Source organism: Ischnura elegans, chromosome 8, assembly GCF_921293095.1.
Source record: "Ischnura elegans chromosome 8, ioIscEleg1.1, whole genome shotgun sequence".
Taxonomy (NCBI): domain Eukaryota; kingdom Metazoa; phylum Arthropoda; class Insecta; order Odonata; family Coenagrionidae; genus Ischnura; species Ischnura elegans.
The window spans coordinates 68,476,434-68,495,310 of NC_060253.1; the positions used below are offsets into that span (position 1 = coordinate 68,476,434).

At 39.9% G+C, this 18,877-nt stretch overlaps 1 protein-coding gene across 1 annotated transcript in view; it reads right to left on the minus strand.

Moving 5' to 3' along the window:
• Positions 1–1,877: 1,877 nt before the first annotated feature.
• The window catches only part of LOC124164594 (flocculation protein FLO11-like), a 906,466-nt gene continuing 889,466 nt past the window's right edge, over positions 1,878–18,877 (minus strand). Inside the window, exons 3-5 of the mRNA XM_046542006.1 lie at positions 14,115–14,303; positions 11,409–11,988; positions 1,878–9,155 (exon numbers count right to left, since the gene is read on the minus strand). Of these exons, the coding sequence (XP_046397962.1) occupies positions 8,290–9,155; positions 11,409–11,988; positions 14,115–14,303 (1,635 nt within the window). The 3' untranslated portion in view covers positions 1,878–8,289. The remainder of the gene's footprint in view (positions 9,156–11,408; positions 11,989–14,114; positions 14,304–18,877) is intronic.

Consider the following 18,877-nt stretch of genomic DNA (forward strand, 5'->3'; position numbering starts at 1 on the left):
GATGATGTAACACAGCCCTTTTAGAGAAAGGGAGGAGCTTACTATCGGCGTCAAAATGATGTGCTGCTGTACTTTGCAAATTTATATCTAGACTTCAGTGCATGCCAGAGCAATGAATAATTCGTCATTTTAAAGGATATTTTATTCTCAACACTCATTTATTTTTTATTTTATGAAAGATTCAACAATCAAGACACGCAAGTGCAATAAACGAATCCATGCACCATAAAATTAGCCGTTTTGTCAACTCCAGGAATTTTGTAACTCAACCCAGGGAAAACTACCACGTCTACAACATTCATCTTCCACAATAAGTTGCAAACGTTAATGTAAATTAATAAAATGGCTTTTGTGTATTTTTAGAACGAATATTTTGTTGAAATATAACAAAAATGTTTAACACTTAGAGTGCCGGCTGTTAAATTTAAAGCCCTACTGAAAAATCCAGCCATTTTTACTATATTGGTAAATTTTTTTAAAACATTAGCATCAAAAATATATTTATATCAATGTGCATTTCAATAAAAATGGACTTTGCTCTTCTTTATGAATGAGTTGAATAACATTTACTGCTAATTTTTAAATATATGATTTAACAATGAAAACCCACTGTTTTTGAAAAATAAAAAAGTTGCAACATATGATGAACCGCCATAACATGCATAATAATTTTTTTAATACGCTCAATTTGAACTATTTAAAGCATGGAAATCATAAAAAAGCATTGTTCCAAGCAAAGCATTAAAAATCCTGGATGACAAAAAGGGTCAATGAACCCTCAACGAATGGTCCATTGGCCCAAAGAATTTTAACACTAATTGGCCTAAGATGAGGATGCCGGTAGCTATGGAGGACTTTTTGTCCTCAAGACATAATGTGAACTCTTTTTCCATCTAGCAGTTGATTTTTGAAAAGACAGAACCACTAAGCAGTAAGCTGGAAAGTACCACGGGCGAAATATTACGGCTTCACGCATACAAAGCCAATTAAATGGAAAGACGTAATATTACATCCATGGCAATCCTCAGAAGGATTAGCAGGACGTAATATTACGCCCATGGCACGCAAGGTGTTAAACACTATGTAGTCCTACAGTTTACTCAGAAAGTAAAAATAAAATTGATAGTAACTCTTTCTAATTTATTTGCAATTTTTCTATTATTCAAAAATACATGATTTTTATGTAGTTTAGATTATATGTGGGCATTAAAAAAATATTCCGGAGTGAACGAATGCTGCATTGTCACGTCTTGGGCACAAAACTTTGATTCCTGGTAACCAGCACTGGCCCGGCGCAGCCCCGTTTGTCAACATGACGTTAATAGAAGTTATTAACATTCACAAATATAAATATTTTTATATATTATGGAATATTCATTGTTACGGCATAAACTGAAGTCTAGATATAAATTTGCAAAGTACAGCGACACATCATTTTGACGCCGACAATAGTGTGAGTAAAACGCAGGATAAATAATTATGTATTCTCCTCAGGAAAGAAAATGTTAGGACACAAAAATTTAGCAGACGCTGAGTCAGGGACAGAGGAGAGGGTTAAACGTAAATTTTTTCTAGCACGACTTATTTTTTAAAAAAATTGCACTTTTCCCACATTCATAGCACGAAAACTCGAGTCATTCATCCAAAATTCAAAGATTTTCAAGCATTACCCTCATTAATGAGAAATATTAAAATAAACTCTTACCCAATGCATAACAATTGATCCACAAAATGTATCACACAATATCTATACCATATATGTATCATCACAAACGACATGTTTATCATTTCAATGAAGGGAATTTTATAATGGAAGTGGGTATATCACGAAAGAGGAATTACAAAGAGGAATATTTGCCAAAAATAATAATCAGATAAATGATAACAATCAGGGCATTTTATTTTTTGTTTAAATGACCCTTTGATGTTGCATTCAAACATCATACCTACAGTTTTGTTTTCCATCGTCCATCACATTTCATTTGGATTGTTTATAATGATGAATAATTATTACATTACAGAATGGTCTTTTTTGTCACATAAAAACACCAAGGTCTGTCTATGAATGTATTTGTGTATTTAGTAATGATTTTATTTTGCGATGCTAGTCTTGTGTGCAAGGTGTAAAGCGCAGGAATATCCTAGTTGGCGATGGGAAGGACACACTTTGGAACTCATCAGGGACAACTTCAGAGTGAGTCACAGATATCCACACACAATTCCTTCAATCACCACTTTCTCTCTCCTTCAAAAAAATGATCCTTCATTTCATCTTTGCTTCCAAAAAATGAAGAAAAAATATAGTACATCACTTCTCGAGCTAAGTTCAAATGGATGGAACCAACAATAAAACAGTCAATAACTGTGACTCCAACCTTGATTTAACCTCTGTATGACCTTAGGCGGGTAAGAAAGGGGCATTAAAAAACTCTTTATTACAGATCACCTACAGTCCAATGCACAGTTGTTGCAAGCTTATTTTAGTTCAGCTTTTAAAGCAGTTCCCAATCCGTCACGATCACACAAGGAGCACTTGCAAGTGGAGCTGTAGAGTCATAAGGCAGAGGTGGGAAAAAGGAAGGATATTGTTATGCAGTCCACATTTGCAGCTTTTTCTTATGGCCTTTGAAAACTTGCCCCATGAGCTCACTCACCAATTTGTTAATATTCATAAATAAGTTGAGAATACTATGCTCCAACCAATAGTAAATGTTTGAACAGCAAAAGGTGGCACTGATAAGCTTTGATATAATATGCATGTATTTTGTGAGAAAAAAATTATCAGAAACATTTATGGCTGTGATACTTCCTTTACATCTGAAAATATTAATTTAAGTCTGACACAATGAAGCAGTACAGACCAGGGCATTAACAGGCACCAATGAGACACCAGAAATAGGGTTGCTATAAAACAATCACACTCCCATTCCCTTTAGACCAACAGCTTACTTATCTATACATTGTTGGATAAGGAAATCATTTTCCAAGACTTATTTTTCACAGCTTTCCAATTAAAGCATATCACATATTCAAAAGATTCTCCATTCAAAATGGCAAATCACTTGATTTTGTTGGAATAATGATATATAATATATCGATAATGGACATGAAATTAACCAAACATACTGAAAACAATGAATAGCTTAATGGATACACTAATGAACATTTTGATTGATACATTTTTCTACGCATAAGGATGAAATAATTCATTTGCTGGAGATTGTGGGCAAAATGTAATTAAGTGTATAAATGAGATAATTTTGAAAGTGAATTTTTACGGCCTAACTTATCATTATTTAAGAAAAAATTTTCTTCCAAACAGTGATGAATCAATTTTAGCAAGAAACAAAAATGACACAGGTATGAGAATGTCAAATTTATGGCATGAGGTTCTCCTAAAGTATTGATTTAGGTACTAAAAGAAACTTGATACAGACCAGATACATATCTTTTCACCATTAAATGAGACCAATTAACAAATTTGATACAGTTATACATCCCAAAATCCACTCTTGGAGCAGCAGTAGTAATCAAAGAAGCAAAATAATGCCAATTGTCTTCATGCTGCCCCTAGAGACAAATGAAAAGGTTAGCACTTGGCCTCCTCTGCAATGACTGTACTAAGGCATCATCTCTTACGGTATAAGGATAGAGACTATCAATTTCACTGGATTTTCATAAAATTGTAAGCAGCTGATCAAAATATTTCCTCATTTTCATTATCATCATGAATCGTGTCTATGGTGGAAGAAAATTAAATGATAGACATCTGAGGGTTGAGCATTAACAAAAAAAATGAGTTAAATGCAAAACTGATTCATCAATACTTTAAAGAAAATTAACACGGGAAAAAATTAGCCAAGTAAGGCAATGAATGATCCATAAAAACAACACTGCAAAGCTCACAATTATGGATTAACAAAGAGTGATCAATAATCACAGAGCCATTGACTAGGTCCCAGAAATTCAGTCTGAACTTTCCACAGACCTGATGAAATACATACCCAGTCGGCACAGAATCCTCCGTATCTAATTCGTATGCAGATAGTATCCATTGACAAAAAGCGACGGAGCGGTAGTCAATGGATACTATCTGCATACAAATTAGATACGGAGGATTCTGTGCCGTCTGGGTATGTTGTGCACTGCCAAGCCTTGCTGTTTTCTGTCATACCCATATCAACTCAATCACCTAAATTGCTCATCAGAAAGACATCCATCCACTCATAACAAATGGTCAGTCTCATATTCAAGTGAAAATGCAGGAAGCTTGTGGTCAATGAAATGACAAACATTAAACAGATGAAATACATGCGCTGAAACACAATATTTAAAAAAAATTACCAAGCCTTTAATAAGATGGGTAATTTCCATTGAATTTGATTGTATCTTTGTCACACCATTGCTCATTTAATTAGAGTGGCCGCATCTTCAAAGGGCAAGTATGAATACCTTATTATCATTTTTTATGAGAGTATAATAGGGTAGTAGATGGATGGGACCTGGACAAGGTGATGCAGAAATTGCTTACAAATGAAGGGAATCACTTGATTATCACAAGAGCCTTAACATTCTCAAGCATTCATGTTTTCCTTGTCGAACACAGGAGACAGGTTAAGAAAAGATAAGATTAGAGCAGATACAAGTGTTGTGATGCCAAAGGATAAATCAGAGCAAATAGATGATCGTAACACATATTTTTTCCTTCAATGCATTGAGAAAGCTATTCTGCACACATGTAATTCTCAAATGAGACCTCACAAATTGCTGAAAATGTGTTTTCACTCAAATTTTTTTCAATAAAAATTAAGATTACAGTTACTGTTTGATAGGTACTCACTAGGTTCGGCTCATGGCCCATTCAATTAAATGACTCAAAGTGAGGTTTTACTTGGCTTTTAAAATTATAACATTTTGAAGTGGTATTTATACATTAAGTATCTACTCTCTTTAGGAGGAGTAACAGAAAGTATGCTCTAATAGAATAAGGCGTCCAGCAGAGAAAAAGAATGGTGCAACTCTCAGCAAAATGCAGAATGCCATATCACAAGGCAGAGCATATCTTCCAAACACAAGGAAATCCAGTGATCGGATAATGTAGACTATCTGAATACATCCCTAATTATCTCCCCCAAATCCTGTCATACTAATCATTAACAATAACTACGCATTTCAACATGTTTGAAATGGACCTGTCAATGATACTCTCTGCACTCCAGTGTGTTACTGTTAGTCTTAGATTGGAGGACTTTTCGAATCCTATCCAATGTTGTACATTTCAAGACAAACTTTTTACGATCGAAACCATTTTAGGGGAGAATAAACTTTTGTAACGAGGGTTGCATAGCAGGGGCACATTGAACTTGATAAAAACGTTGCTTCACTAAGGTAGGCAGTGTTGGCAGAAGAGAATTAACAGTGTTTTGGGAAGTGAAGAAGAGGGGAAGTTAGCCAGGGGGTCCAATTATAAAAAATTACCATGGCACTTTTCAATGCACGAATCTTTTTTCTTAATGAATTGCCCATGCACGCACTCAACCAACACACAAAAACCACACATCAACAGCACAGCCATACTTTTGATGCACCTCAGTCTTAGTTCAGCTAAACCTTCACCACCGTCAAAAAGCCCAGTTATTACTCGAAGTGGCAACTTCTCTTCCTGCCTATTCCATTGCTTTGAAATGCGTTTGTCTGTCACTATTTTATGGACCATATAATAAGCATAGTGTTTTCTTAAAAATCATCTAATTTAAGGACCTGATCCTTATCCAATATCCTGAGAATTTCCTCGTATGATTTATCCAATGCTTTGCATCCTATTGAAAAAATATGAAAACAGTTGAAAAGTAGGAAATAAAATGTACAGAACTGAGGAACCTAGAACAGTGTTTTCCTAGAATACAATTTATAACAACTAAAAATAAAGTATGTCCAACTTATGTACCTACTCATTCATAACTTATTTCTTTGATAATTTATTCTGAATAAATAACAGAAAATGTTAACTCTAGGTTCCATATAGACTGCTCAGTTGAGCTCAGGAGTTGCTAAAGGTAGAATGGGTAAAATATTGAGTATGAATGCAATTTATTACGCAATAAAACTTATTCGAAACTAGCCCAAAATTATTGAATTTAGCCTGGATAAATCACTTCCCGATAAATAGAATCAATTGACCTGTAGAAATGATCAAATGAAGAAATTTCAAAACTACTACTGATACCAATCATGAAGTAGCCTTCAAGGCAATTTCCAAAGCTCTCTACATTCTTTTGAGATCAATGTTTAAGACTATTAACCTAATACATAAAAAGGTCCCAAATTTTTCACATTCCAGAAAATCTTAATACTCCTTCCATTGGCATTCCTTAATCAATTTCTACCATTGAAATGATATTTTTTGGCTTTGGGCTACCCATCCTTCGAGAACTGTTGATTATATAATGCACATATCTCGCACTGCTCATGCTTTCAGAAGAATTCTCTCCAATGAAGCCTACTCATGAAAAACCAAATGCCCATGACCAGTAATATTCATCCACCCATAAGAGACTCCTCAACCCAACCAGGCATATACATACTCACCCACAGTTACAAACTCAAGTACGCACACAACCAACCACACACAGTCACACCCGCACACACGCCACCATTTGCACACGCAAGCACACCTTAATAATTGGATAACATTGACACAATCTTATTTAGTTGAAGTGAACACATTAGTTCTTAGTTAAACAATATACATATTATCACAAAGTAATGAATTCCAGTTCATATTTCTCACAGTGAACCATACAAGACTTATGCAGCTTTCGGGCAGTACGATACTTGCAGCCATTGTGCCACACTTTCAACCATTTTGTTTCTTTTCTCCTCTCTTTCTCCGACATACTGGCATGAATGATGGAGACACACAATTTTGTTCTTCCCCGAAGAAACCTTCCTGTTTTGCACACACCGCATCGACCACAGTTGCTTCCAATTCCTACCTCTTCCGATTAATGTCTTCAACTTGATACCCCCTCGGCTACTATTTATATTCTGATTTTCTGTTTAACAGTCTTTATCTCTGAACCACAGTCTTTTACATGTGAAGAGAGAGAGAGGGATGGCTTCATCATGATTCTACGAATCACACACTCCTTGATTCTCACCTTCACATCTTTCACTATAATATTTTTATTTATCTTGTACCTTCACCGCTGGCTTCTTTTATGGGCCAACCTTTATCATGCTTGGCAGGGACTTTCTCTCTCATATCTTTCTTTTGCAATCCACATCTCCCTGAATACCAGATGCAAGAATAGCACAAGCATTGGCTGTTAAAGGTACAAGCAGTCTGCATCTCTCACTCCTCACTAAGCAAAGTAAAACCACCCGTTCATCCACCTTCATCTGTTTCCATTTGAGGACAGGGATAGTGAGGAATAGGTTGATGATTTGAGTCTCCATAACCAGAGTGAATATGAAAAATTCTTGAAGAGTCATCTCATGAAATATCACAAAAGGAAGCTTAAATTACAGTGAAAAAGAGATTCAAAAGGTTGGGAGGTAGGCTCCCCAGAAGGAGCACCATAGGTGTGAAAATGCTTATGTACACTAGAGTATTAATAGAGAAGGTCGTTGAAAAGGCAACCCTGGCGTAGTTTGGGCCATTAAGAACCTTCCACGCTTGGTACAAAGAGCCAGGATGAGGGAAAAGTGTATGCTGCAGTTTCATCGTTTAACAGTATTAAAACTATTCTTGCTGGATTTCCAAAACTAGATATTCCAATATTTTCTTCTAACCAACATCAAAACTGAAAAGAATATTGGCCTTTTTTTTTCAAGTGATACCCATATTTAGACTGCAGAATCACGCATAGCTCTCGGAAATTTGACTCCAAAATGCTTGTGCATCATATTCACTCTGCAGAAACATTCTCATTCCTCTTCCGTATAGAATATTTGCACCAGGGATGGAAAAAACATACTTTCGGTGAAAGCAACTGTCACTGGTTGGAAAAGCCTTGGAAAAGCACTTGTGTCGAGCATGCAACCTTGCAACACCTTTTTTCTTTTTTAAAAGGCCTAAAGATTCAATCACTCACAGAGTAGCTAGTCTTGAGAAAATGTGAAACATTTACTTCACAGCATCTTCATGCCATAAAGTAATAACAAGGTTGCAAAAAGGAACACAAGATACTCGTGGGGAGGAGAGTGATGTTGGACTGCTTCGTCAAGAAGCAGAGGATTTTGTAAAGGGGATGAAAGGGTGGTGGGAAATAAATCAACAGTGAAAGACTAAAAATTGTTCACCCTTGTGAGGGAAGACAACTGTTCGTGTGGGGCAGGGTTTTGTGGGTCAGGGGTCACGCTTGAAGAGCCTTCAGGGACAACTGTCACACCGCCCACAGTCCCACTTCTTTCCACCCTGCCGACACACGTGGAAACATCAGATTCAGCCGTCGATTGAGAAAGCACTGTACTATCCCACGAGTTCACAGCACTCGCCGAAGCGACACCGGCATCCTTGGCAACCTCCACCGACTCCGCACAGCCACTACCGTCCCACCTTTGATCACTAAATCGTGCGAGGGGGGAAGCCGCCATCGGCTCAAGCCGAGGGACGGAACCATCCGTTGTCGCACCACTGATGTCCTGAACGTGGTGGCCATCCGGCTCTTCACTCCCACTGTCGGCACACGGAACCCCATGGTCCGACCCCATGCACGGCACCATTCTCAGTCCGGCCAACAGGCCACCACTGCCCGACGACCCACAAGACCCCACACCCGATTGACCTTTGGGAGATGTCGAGAACTCACACAGCTGGTGGCTGCGTGAGGGGCAGATGGGAGGGGAAGCGACGGGCGCATCCGCCAGCTGTTCGTTCGCTGGCCGAGGCACTTGTGCCCGCACTGCAGGGAGTGTAGGGGTCGCCGTGGTTGTCGTGGGGACGAGGATCACGGGGGGATTGTTGAGTGTGGGGGAGGGCAGCGGGGACGCGCCGATGCGGGAATGCGTGCTTGCCAGAGGCCCTCTGGGGTGAGATGAGGTTGGTGGCTGCTGGTGGTACTGTCTAGGAGGTGACTGCGGATGCGTCAGTAAAGTGGGCGCAACTGGATGGACCTGCCCAACCCGGTTGCTGCTCAGCTGGGGTGGTGGAGCTGAAAGGAGAGCTTGAGTTAGAGACCAAAGAATACAGAGTAGCAGTGACTTATGTGGTTTTGAAGGAGGTGGAGACACACTGTGCCACCTCTCTTGTATTTACCGCTGAGACGACTACGTTTGCTACTTAGGAAACATGAAGTTTCTGGATAAAATATTTCTAAAGAAAGTGAAAAGAATTGACTTAAAGATAAAAATAATGATGTATCCATCATTCCAGTATATCTTTCAAAAATTAAACCACAACTGGCTGGTCTTTCACATTCATACTTTGATTATATGGCAAGGATAAAATGTTTCAATAGCAAAAATTTTTGTCTTTCCAATAATTTCTCCCATTCCAAGGAAGGGTAAATGGAATTAATATAGACACTTCACAATGAACATGAATTATACACTATTCTAAAACATTTTTGGAGGTTAACTTCACTCTCAATTAGGAAAAATAGTGGTTGGAATGCCTCACTTTAAATTAAGCATAAGTACATCTGTACGCCATAGTAATTTTTAGCATTAACATTTCTTTAACTATAGAAAATCTTCACTCAAGAAAAATACCGCACCTCTTTCAGCACATGGAATGGTTGGTTTCTTAGCATTTTCATTCTAAGCTGAGCAATAAAATTTTCTTTTTAAGTTAGGGGAGTGGGAGAGAATACAACTATTGTGGGATAACGAGTCTAAAGCCAGGTTCTTCAGGTAACAAGCATTATCTTCAACTGCAGTTCAGTATATATTTCTATAAATGTGGGTGTCAATCTGGCCTATTTCAAATGCGGTTAAAATTGACCATTTCCATTCGTCTAAACTGGGATTTCTAAAACCAAATAATTTTGTATATCATGAATACACTAATGGTGGGTAACGAATTGCAATCAATGCCTTTCATTTTCTTTGATGAAGGAAACTACCGTATTATGCAGTGGACTTATGAGAACCATGCATAATAATTTTTTAGGACTGAAGCCCTTATCAGGGGTGAATTTATGACCTATAAAGCCTTTGGCATGCCTAAAATGAGGCCCAAAATATTACAATCAGTAAATTTGAACAGTAAAAAAAAACCTCCTCTTCACTCTATCAAGGTATACAATACCACCCTACCCCTGGTATGATCTAAAATGAACAAGTATTATCACTGACACGAGGGGCAGAATCCAGACCCCCAAATGAACCCTTAGCATGGAAATTCCACAGAGTAAAAATCATTTGCCTTGACTGGCAACACCCCAATACGGGCTTTAGGATTTATGCACTTAGTGTACACAAGTGATTACAAAAAAGCACTGCGTTCAGTGTTGGGGCATGTATATACCCATGTTTGCAAGTGCACGCCCAAATGTGAATGAATTATAAAAGAAAACTATGTATTCCTTAAGAGCGATGAAGATAAAAATACTGTCAACATATAGATAGGATATGAAGCTCCAAACGCTACAGCTATCTCCTAGGTGAATTCACCGATCTACTAGTGTACGATCCCGTGGCATCGCATCGGACGCATATTCGGTCTACTCGACCGCTTATAGGTGCTCGGGTGGGACATACCATGTTCAAATGGGTGCTGGGAGCAGACTCAACACGAAGCGGGTGCGCACGGGCATATTTGGTGATGAGTAACTTGCAGGTAGAATAGCTGCCACCTACATTACCTGCGCTCAGTATCCTAGTGCGTCAATGCATTCAGTGCCATTTAGCAGCCTTCATTTGAACTTCATACTCTTTTTCATCATCGCATATCTTCTCTAATGCACACCCTGGATATATTACCACCAGCCGCCACTGACTGTGCTGAGTAGATAAATTAATTCCTTGCTTTACCCCCATGATACTCTCTATAACCCTCATAGTGCCAGTAGGCCATTGGCCCGGGGGGGTGTGTGTGTAGAGTGCCAAGGGCCAATCTATCGGCAGGGTTTTTTTTAACAATTGCACCCTTAAAAGTTTTGCTTTGTGTAGCTTTTTAACTATATTTTAGTACCTATCTGGCTTTGACATACCTATTAGTATTGAGAGCACATGAAAAAAAATTAGCTTCTGAAAATGCATATGAGGCTTTATATAAATTTTCAAGTGCAAACACGAAAATTCACCAAAAAAGCCCCAGCGTTTTCCACCATAATAGGCAAACTAGGCTGGCATTAAAAGGATAAAATGAATCCCACCCAAAATTCCCCCCTGGAAATGTGCGTTCTCCAAGATTTCCTTTCTACACCCCATCCTGAAGGCATAAACATCAAAACGCTACTCACACATACGGACGGGCGATGAGGCAGCAGTGCATGACGGCGCCGTAGGTGTAAGCGGCACGCCGGTGGGCGGAGGCTGTGGCGGGGGTGGCGGGACTTGAGGCTGACAGTGGTACGGAAGGGCAACCATCTTGTTTCCACCGGCGGTCACCTTCGGACCACCCTGGGCGATGGCGTGCCTTCCGGGCACAGCTGCTGACGACGACACCTTGTGGCACTGGTGTTGCGGCTGCTGGTATTGATGGTGCTGCTGCTGGGTGGAGCTCCTCGACCCCTTCCCCGCCGAGGAAGTCCGGTGGCCGGCCGAGTCCTTCTTGGCAAGTGCTGCCGCCGCAGCCGCCACCATGGGTGAGCCTGTCTTCTCGCTTGCGGGGTTGTTGGACGTGCTGAGGCTGTGGCAGCGCACGAATCCACTCACGTAGCTCCCCATAGATGCCGTGGTGCCGCTCCAGTCGCCGCAACTCCCACTGTTGCCGCCCATGATGCCTGATGTGGAGTTGGACCGGTAGGGTGGAGGAGACTCGCCGTCGAAGATGGTTCGGTTCGGAGGGGCCCTGACGCACTTCTGGTAGATTTCGCTCTCCTGTGTGGCACAGAAAAAAAGACATGAAAAATCACTCTATAAATTTTAACCCTCTTAGTGCTATCCTCCTTCCTGGGGTACTGGCGAGAAATGCTGAGGGTGTTTTAATAAAATGTAGCAACTACGAAAAAAACAATACAAAGTTATTTTATTACATATCCATAAGCATTTTTTTTTAATTGATGAGGTTAAACTCGTTAATATTGACAAAATATTTTTACGTTTACTGAAATAAGTTATAGCAAATTTAATAATGGAGTACGTAAGAGCCGATATATAGACCTGCCACACTTTTTGCTCAAGCAGCAAAAGACAATACATATATTGGCCCGCCGCACTAAAAGGGTTAACTAATGGACAATTCCTCACCATTTACTCTACAGGGATGAATTGTCAAAGGGTTTGAAAACAACTCAACTTGTCCATAATGGCTGATGACATGTCGCTCAAATACTTTTCCAACAACATACTTCATTTTTTACAGCTGGCACTTCACTTTAAAAAAAATATTTTTTGGTTGTCCTCCAAATTCAGCACTTGAATGATTTGAGTAAATGTTGGTGCCATGTGGAAAAAAATATTTTACCACATGTTACTATTATCATGTTACCACAAAATGCTAGCCTACTAATGCAATTTCACAAACTTTAATTGGGAGCTGATTATGGGAGTGAGGTTTTCAATGAGAATTTAAAGGCATAGTTAAAGATCATTAAAAAGATCAAGACTAGTTAAATTCTGTAAAAAGATTACGACACTTCGTTCTTGCCTCTCTTCATCTCTCATAATATGCACCCTGTTTAGCAAATAGATCAAGGCGATGGGTCAGCCATTATGTAAGGGAGAGAGCAACATGAGGTTAGGCTAGCTCATTTTAAACATGGAAACTCAATGATATTTTATATCAAAATGTATAAAAATAACAATATATGTCACTGCATACCAGGGCAATTCAGGGGCATCCATTAATTACGTAAGGCATTTAGGGAGAGAGGGGGTCTAGCTGAATCTCACACAACCTCACGTGGGAAAGAGGGGTCTGGGCAAATAATTCAAATTTTTTCCGTAAGAAACAGTATGAATTTGTGTGAAGCATTTAAGTATTTCATAGTTTGATTATCTCACCGTGACTCTACTTCTCTTATAGTAGTCTTAAATATTACTCTGAAATACAAAAATAGCAAATAATGTTTTTTTAACATAAATCAAATGCAATCAAGTACTTATGCACATATTGATGTATTTAAGTTTTTAATACCAACTTCTAAAAAATCTCAAGGGAGATGAAGGGAGAACATCAAGGAGGATAGGTCAAAACTTCATCAAAATCACCTCCGGCATTCTATGTAAGCCCCCTTCTCTTGCACGTGATTCACTGAACTAATTCAGAACACTCTTATTCCATGATGAAATATAAACAACAAATGCTAATTTCCACACCTAAATACATGACTCCACAACCAAAAAGGTTGTACAAAAATGTGGAAATCACCATTTTTTGTATATATTTTATCATACATGCATTGAAGTGAGGTAATTTGTTTTTTACAGTGGCGTAACTAGAAATAAGCTTTGGAGGGGATGAAGTGGGGTGGCGACCCCTCCTCCCCCCAGGCAAAATGACTAGCCTGGAAATATTTTTTACATTATATTGGCACCAAAAATTTAACTTTAAGCAGATGCAGTTATTATATGTCAAAAATAGGCAATAGTTTTAAAGATTTTTTTATTTCTCTGAGGCTTTTGGGGGATCTGGGAAAATTGTTGAAAAATGACTAGCCTGGAAATATTTTTTACATCATATTGGCACTAAAAATTTAACTTTAAGCGGATGGAAATTTAACTTTAAGCAGTTATTATGAGTCAAAAAGTAAACAGTAGTTTTAAATATTTTTTTTATTTCTCTGAGGCTTTGGGGAATCCATCCTCTTTTCCCCCCATAGTTACGCCACTGTTGTTTATATTTTAATACTGTACACATCTCATTTTCACCACATCAAGCTTGAAACAATTTCATGACGCTATCCCAATTTTCTAGATTATCAGCATTTTCTTATCCTCCTCCCCAAGTATACATATATATATATACGCCCCTGACTTTGTGCTTTTTATGACGTCCGGCTCACCTGGTCGCTGTCCCGGAGATGAAGGCGACTCGCCGCCCCGTACGGCGTCTCCTCGCCGTCGGGCAATGGAATCGAAGGCGGTAGTCCCAACTCGAGGTCCTTCCGCACGGACTGAAGTCGAACTTGGCGATCTCTCTGGGCGGCCACGCCTTGCCTCAGACGTTCCATCGTGGACTCCATCTGCAACATCTGCAAAGGAAAGGAAATTGTACGTGAGCCTCCTCACAGTAATGGCAATAGAGAAGATGCAAAGTTGCGTAACATGCGATCGTTAACCAAATTTTCGAAAACTGTCGATTTTGATAGATGGAAAAAATAAACAGACCCGCATTTTTTCCGTTTGCCTATCTAGCGCCTGCTTCTCAGGCTAAAGGCCGTTTTACACGGGGCACGGAATCGCGCAGGTTAGAGCTGCATTAATTACTAAAATGGCGTGGAATTGCGCGAATGCATGAACGAAATTAGAACAGGGGCTATTTTGCCGTCTCGAATCCACGAATTCTTGCATGAGTTCTAGCAATTCACCGCTTTACACGACGCAATTTTGATTGCGCCTTCGCACGTAGGTACGTCAGATTGAGCAATTCCGTATACCGTGTAAAACGACCTTAATCGCCACGAAATATCGACGGCCATTACGAAGATTTGTTGATGACGTCACACCCTCCTACCAAGAGGGTCACCGCTTTGATAGTTGGAAAAATAAAGAGACATATTTTATCCGTTTGCCCGTTCGCCGCGAAATCGTCAGCCCTAACGCACATTAGTTGATGACGTCACACACTCCGGCCGAACGTGCCACCGCATCACAGCTACTCATCTGAACGGGTTATAGACCTTATAGACCAAATCTCTAATGATGTCACCAACTCATAGAAAAAGCGCGGCAACTTTCGCTTTTTTTGATATGAGAGAATGGCCGAGGGTTTTTTCGTCGTAACATACCTTTCCCTACCATCCGCCGAATTATTTTAATGAATTGCGCCTTCGGGTCGCGGTGAGCTGGGGAGTTTGATGCACGAAGTTTTTTTTTTATTGAGATGAGCAATTTTCACGCATGTTAAGAGGAAGGAGCTACGCCATATAAGAAGACATCCTTTAAGGATACACAGACTTTGTATTATATAGTTTTTAGATTTTTAAAAGTAATTCTTTTCCAGCTAACTTGATTTTTTGTTCAATTACAGCAACCATTTACTATTACTCTAAAATTTACTTGACCGGCCTAGTTTTGTCTTTGCATGAATATGCATGCATATTTTGCTCATGCATACATTATTCCTTTACCGTGCGGTGTGCATGTGGTGGTCCTCTTACACAGTAGCGCAGCGAGGGGGGTTTATGGGGATAAACTCCCTCCTGAACTCTGAGAAATTTAAAAATGTAATCCATTTTACTAAATTGAATAAATATTACTTATAGAATAGTGTAAGTATTAATAAATTATCCCTCAGAAAGTCGTAAAACTCACCATTTTGAGCCATTTATCTTCAAAATTTTCTGGGGGAGGGCACCCGCAACTCCCGTATTCCATACCCCCAATAATAGTTGCTCCTAAACCCCCCCCTAACCTTAATTCCTAGCTGCGCGCCTGCTCTTGCATGTTGATGATTGACCACCCCCTGCCAAACACCATAGAGGCGGCTCGCAGGGTATTATGTAGATGCATGATTCCATCATCATGGTTGCATATTTCTTTTGCAAGCTTGAAGATCACCCGTTCATCCGTTCGCAAACACCCGTGCCAAAAACTTGATCCTCCAACTCGCAACTCGCGAATTCGAGGCGTTCGTCCCCTGCGTGGTGACCGCCCTCTCCCCTAACCCTCCCCTTCCTCTCCCCAACCCTGCGCCAAGTACCCCCCACCCCGAATATCACGCAATCCTCATGCCACCCCCACCCCAATCCTACCGTAAAAATAAAAAGTAAAACCATTGGCCGATGATCTTTATCTCTCTTCCCATCCCACTGTCGCCACCAAATACCCACTCTCCCCCTCCCACTCTTCTCCTTCTTCTCCCGCCCCTAAAAGATCACTGACCTGCCGTTTGCCGACCTTGAATGTCTCTTACACCAGTGCGCATAATATTACGAGTGCGTTGCGGTGGCTCTTGCCCGCCGTGCGCGGGCCAAGCGGCGGCGTATGCTCAGACAGTTTTTTTGGCAGTCGCCAAAGTCGGCTCGCGATGCGGTTTTCGGCAAGTGGTAGGGATAGTGGATCTAGCTTCGACCGAGACGAGACTGGGGGAAATCGACTTTAATGGACCGATATCCTCCGTTAAAATCTGAGAGCCGATCTCTCAATTAAGGAGGTAGGTTCGCGCTCCGAAACGAATAATTGAGTTTTTTCACTTTTCACATACTAGTAAAACTCGCTTATAACGACTTTCAGGCGTCAATCGTTCTATTTTGTTGAGAACGGAATTTCTTCATGCTCATAATAAATGATTTTACTATTTACACCGCACGATTGCCGGCTAATATTCCTACCATAAATCGTCTTTAATTAAGCAACAGCTCCGTAACAATAATTCCCTAAGGGACCAAAGAATAGTTCGTAATAGCGGGGATTTCCTATCTTTCGTACTCGTTACATGGGAGGATAAAATTAACATTGGCGTTCATAAAGGCCGTTTTACACAGGGCACGGAATTGCGAAGGGTGGAACTGCATTAACTTCTAAAATGGCGTGGAATTGCGCGAATGCATGAACGAAATTAGAATAGGGGCTATTTTGCCATCTCGCGTCCACGCATTCTCGCATGTGTTCTAGCAATTCACCGCTTTACACGACGTAATTTTGACTGCGCCTTCGTACACACGTCAGATTGCGCAAGTACGTGTCCCGTGTAAAACGTCCTTAAGAATGCCCAAGGGACCGAGAACCAGTGGCGTAGCCAGGGGGGGTCCAGGGGGTCCGGACCCCCCCCCCCCCGAAATATAAAAACGCAATTATTTTCCTTCATAAAAGAAAACAAAGTATTGAAAAATCATGACTTTAATAAAGATTTCTTTGACAAATGAGGTTTTTTTGACCATGAAAAATGTTAAAATTTGTTAAAAACCCTCTACTTAGTATCCTGTTTTCCAAAAAATTTCATCCCTGGTTTTGGACCATAAGCACATAAAAAAAATAAAGATAAAAACTTTGCAAGGAATTGGCACATCCTTCACTTCTAGGACCTGATTCCTAAGCGACGCAGTTAATCACGACACTATTGTGGCATTGCGCTATCCTCATGGTCAACAACGGTCAAGTACCAACACCACGGCCGAAAAACACATCGTGTGGCCGCATCGCGGGCCAAGAGATGACGAGGAAAGATTAAAAAAACTCCAAGTACTCCCATCCATTCTTTCACACGGACGTGACAAACCTTCAAAGAAACAATTGAAGGGTATCGTTCGATGAGAAATTTTTAGACGAACACCGTGAACTCGAGGGGGGTTCACAGTACCCGATAACCTCTCAAAATTTTGACGAAGTTGTCACGCCTCCACGAAAAAAAAAAATCGGCAGCCATCAAAATTCTTCGGTTGGGAGGGACAGCCAACCAAACAACATCCCGAGACTAAACGAAACTTGTTGCACGCCACAACCTTCTTTTCCGGAGAGGTAGAAAAAAAACTATCGCCAACGTATAATTCCAGCTATTTCCTCGTAGCCAATCGCATATTCCAGCTATCTCGCTATTTTACGGTGAAACAGAGGTCTCTCGCGGCAACGCTGGAAATGAAGCCGGGATCATTAAAAAAAAAAAAAAAAAAATGGGTGCCCTGTCTGAGGAAACGGAGAGGGTGAGACAAAAACGCGTTTAAGATAATTGGGTAATCGCCGTACGCGGATGAGGCGAAAAACCCAGCGTGCGGAGTGTGAGTAAGAGCGGACTTCCCCCTCTAAGAACGGGCGCGCGGAATTTACGGCGATCGTTGAATTCCAAATTTTCACGACTAGCCAAAGCAACCGGACCTAAAAAGAGGGTCTAGCTGTGAAAATGTGATGGAGAGGTGATTTTGGGTGCCCCCACTCATTTTTGTGCCCGCACTCCAACAGGAATCCGAGGTTCTTCTAACATTTACGACAGTGAAACTATTTTTTTCATGAAACCAGAGAAAATTGCAAAGCTTTCCAGTTTGTTTTAATTATTTTTTTATCAAAATTTTATTTATTTCCATACCACAGAAAACAGCATTGGGGAGGACTTAACCCCTGCCGCCACTGAGGTCGACGACATCGATTTTTTACATACAATTACAGGAGCAGTTATTGCAAATAAGAAACCTGGACAAAATTTCCTACAAAAAAGTGATTCAAATATTTTCTTTCAGGAGGAACAGAAGGTACAACATACGAAGTTTCAAAGTCAGTCTTAACGACGGGGAAAATTTTTTAATGAAAACATAGACAATTATCAAGTTTTCGCAGTTTTTTTTCACAAAATAACGGATACAGTTGTGAATATAAAACATGGACTGATTTCAATATTTTTTGCAGGAGGAACAGAAGGTGAACCAAATGAAGTTTAAAACAATGTCAAGTCTTTACGATGGGGAAACAATTTTTCATGAAAATATATAATATTTTCAAAGGTTTCCCCTTTTTATCATCGTTTTTTTTTCACATAAAATTACGGAAGGAGTTATTGCAAATATTAAAGATGGACAAGGTTTTCGACAGATAACTGATTTCAATATTTTGTTTTGCGGAAGAAACAGAAGGTAAACCAAATAAAGTTTCAAAGTCAGTATTTAAACTGCTATTT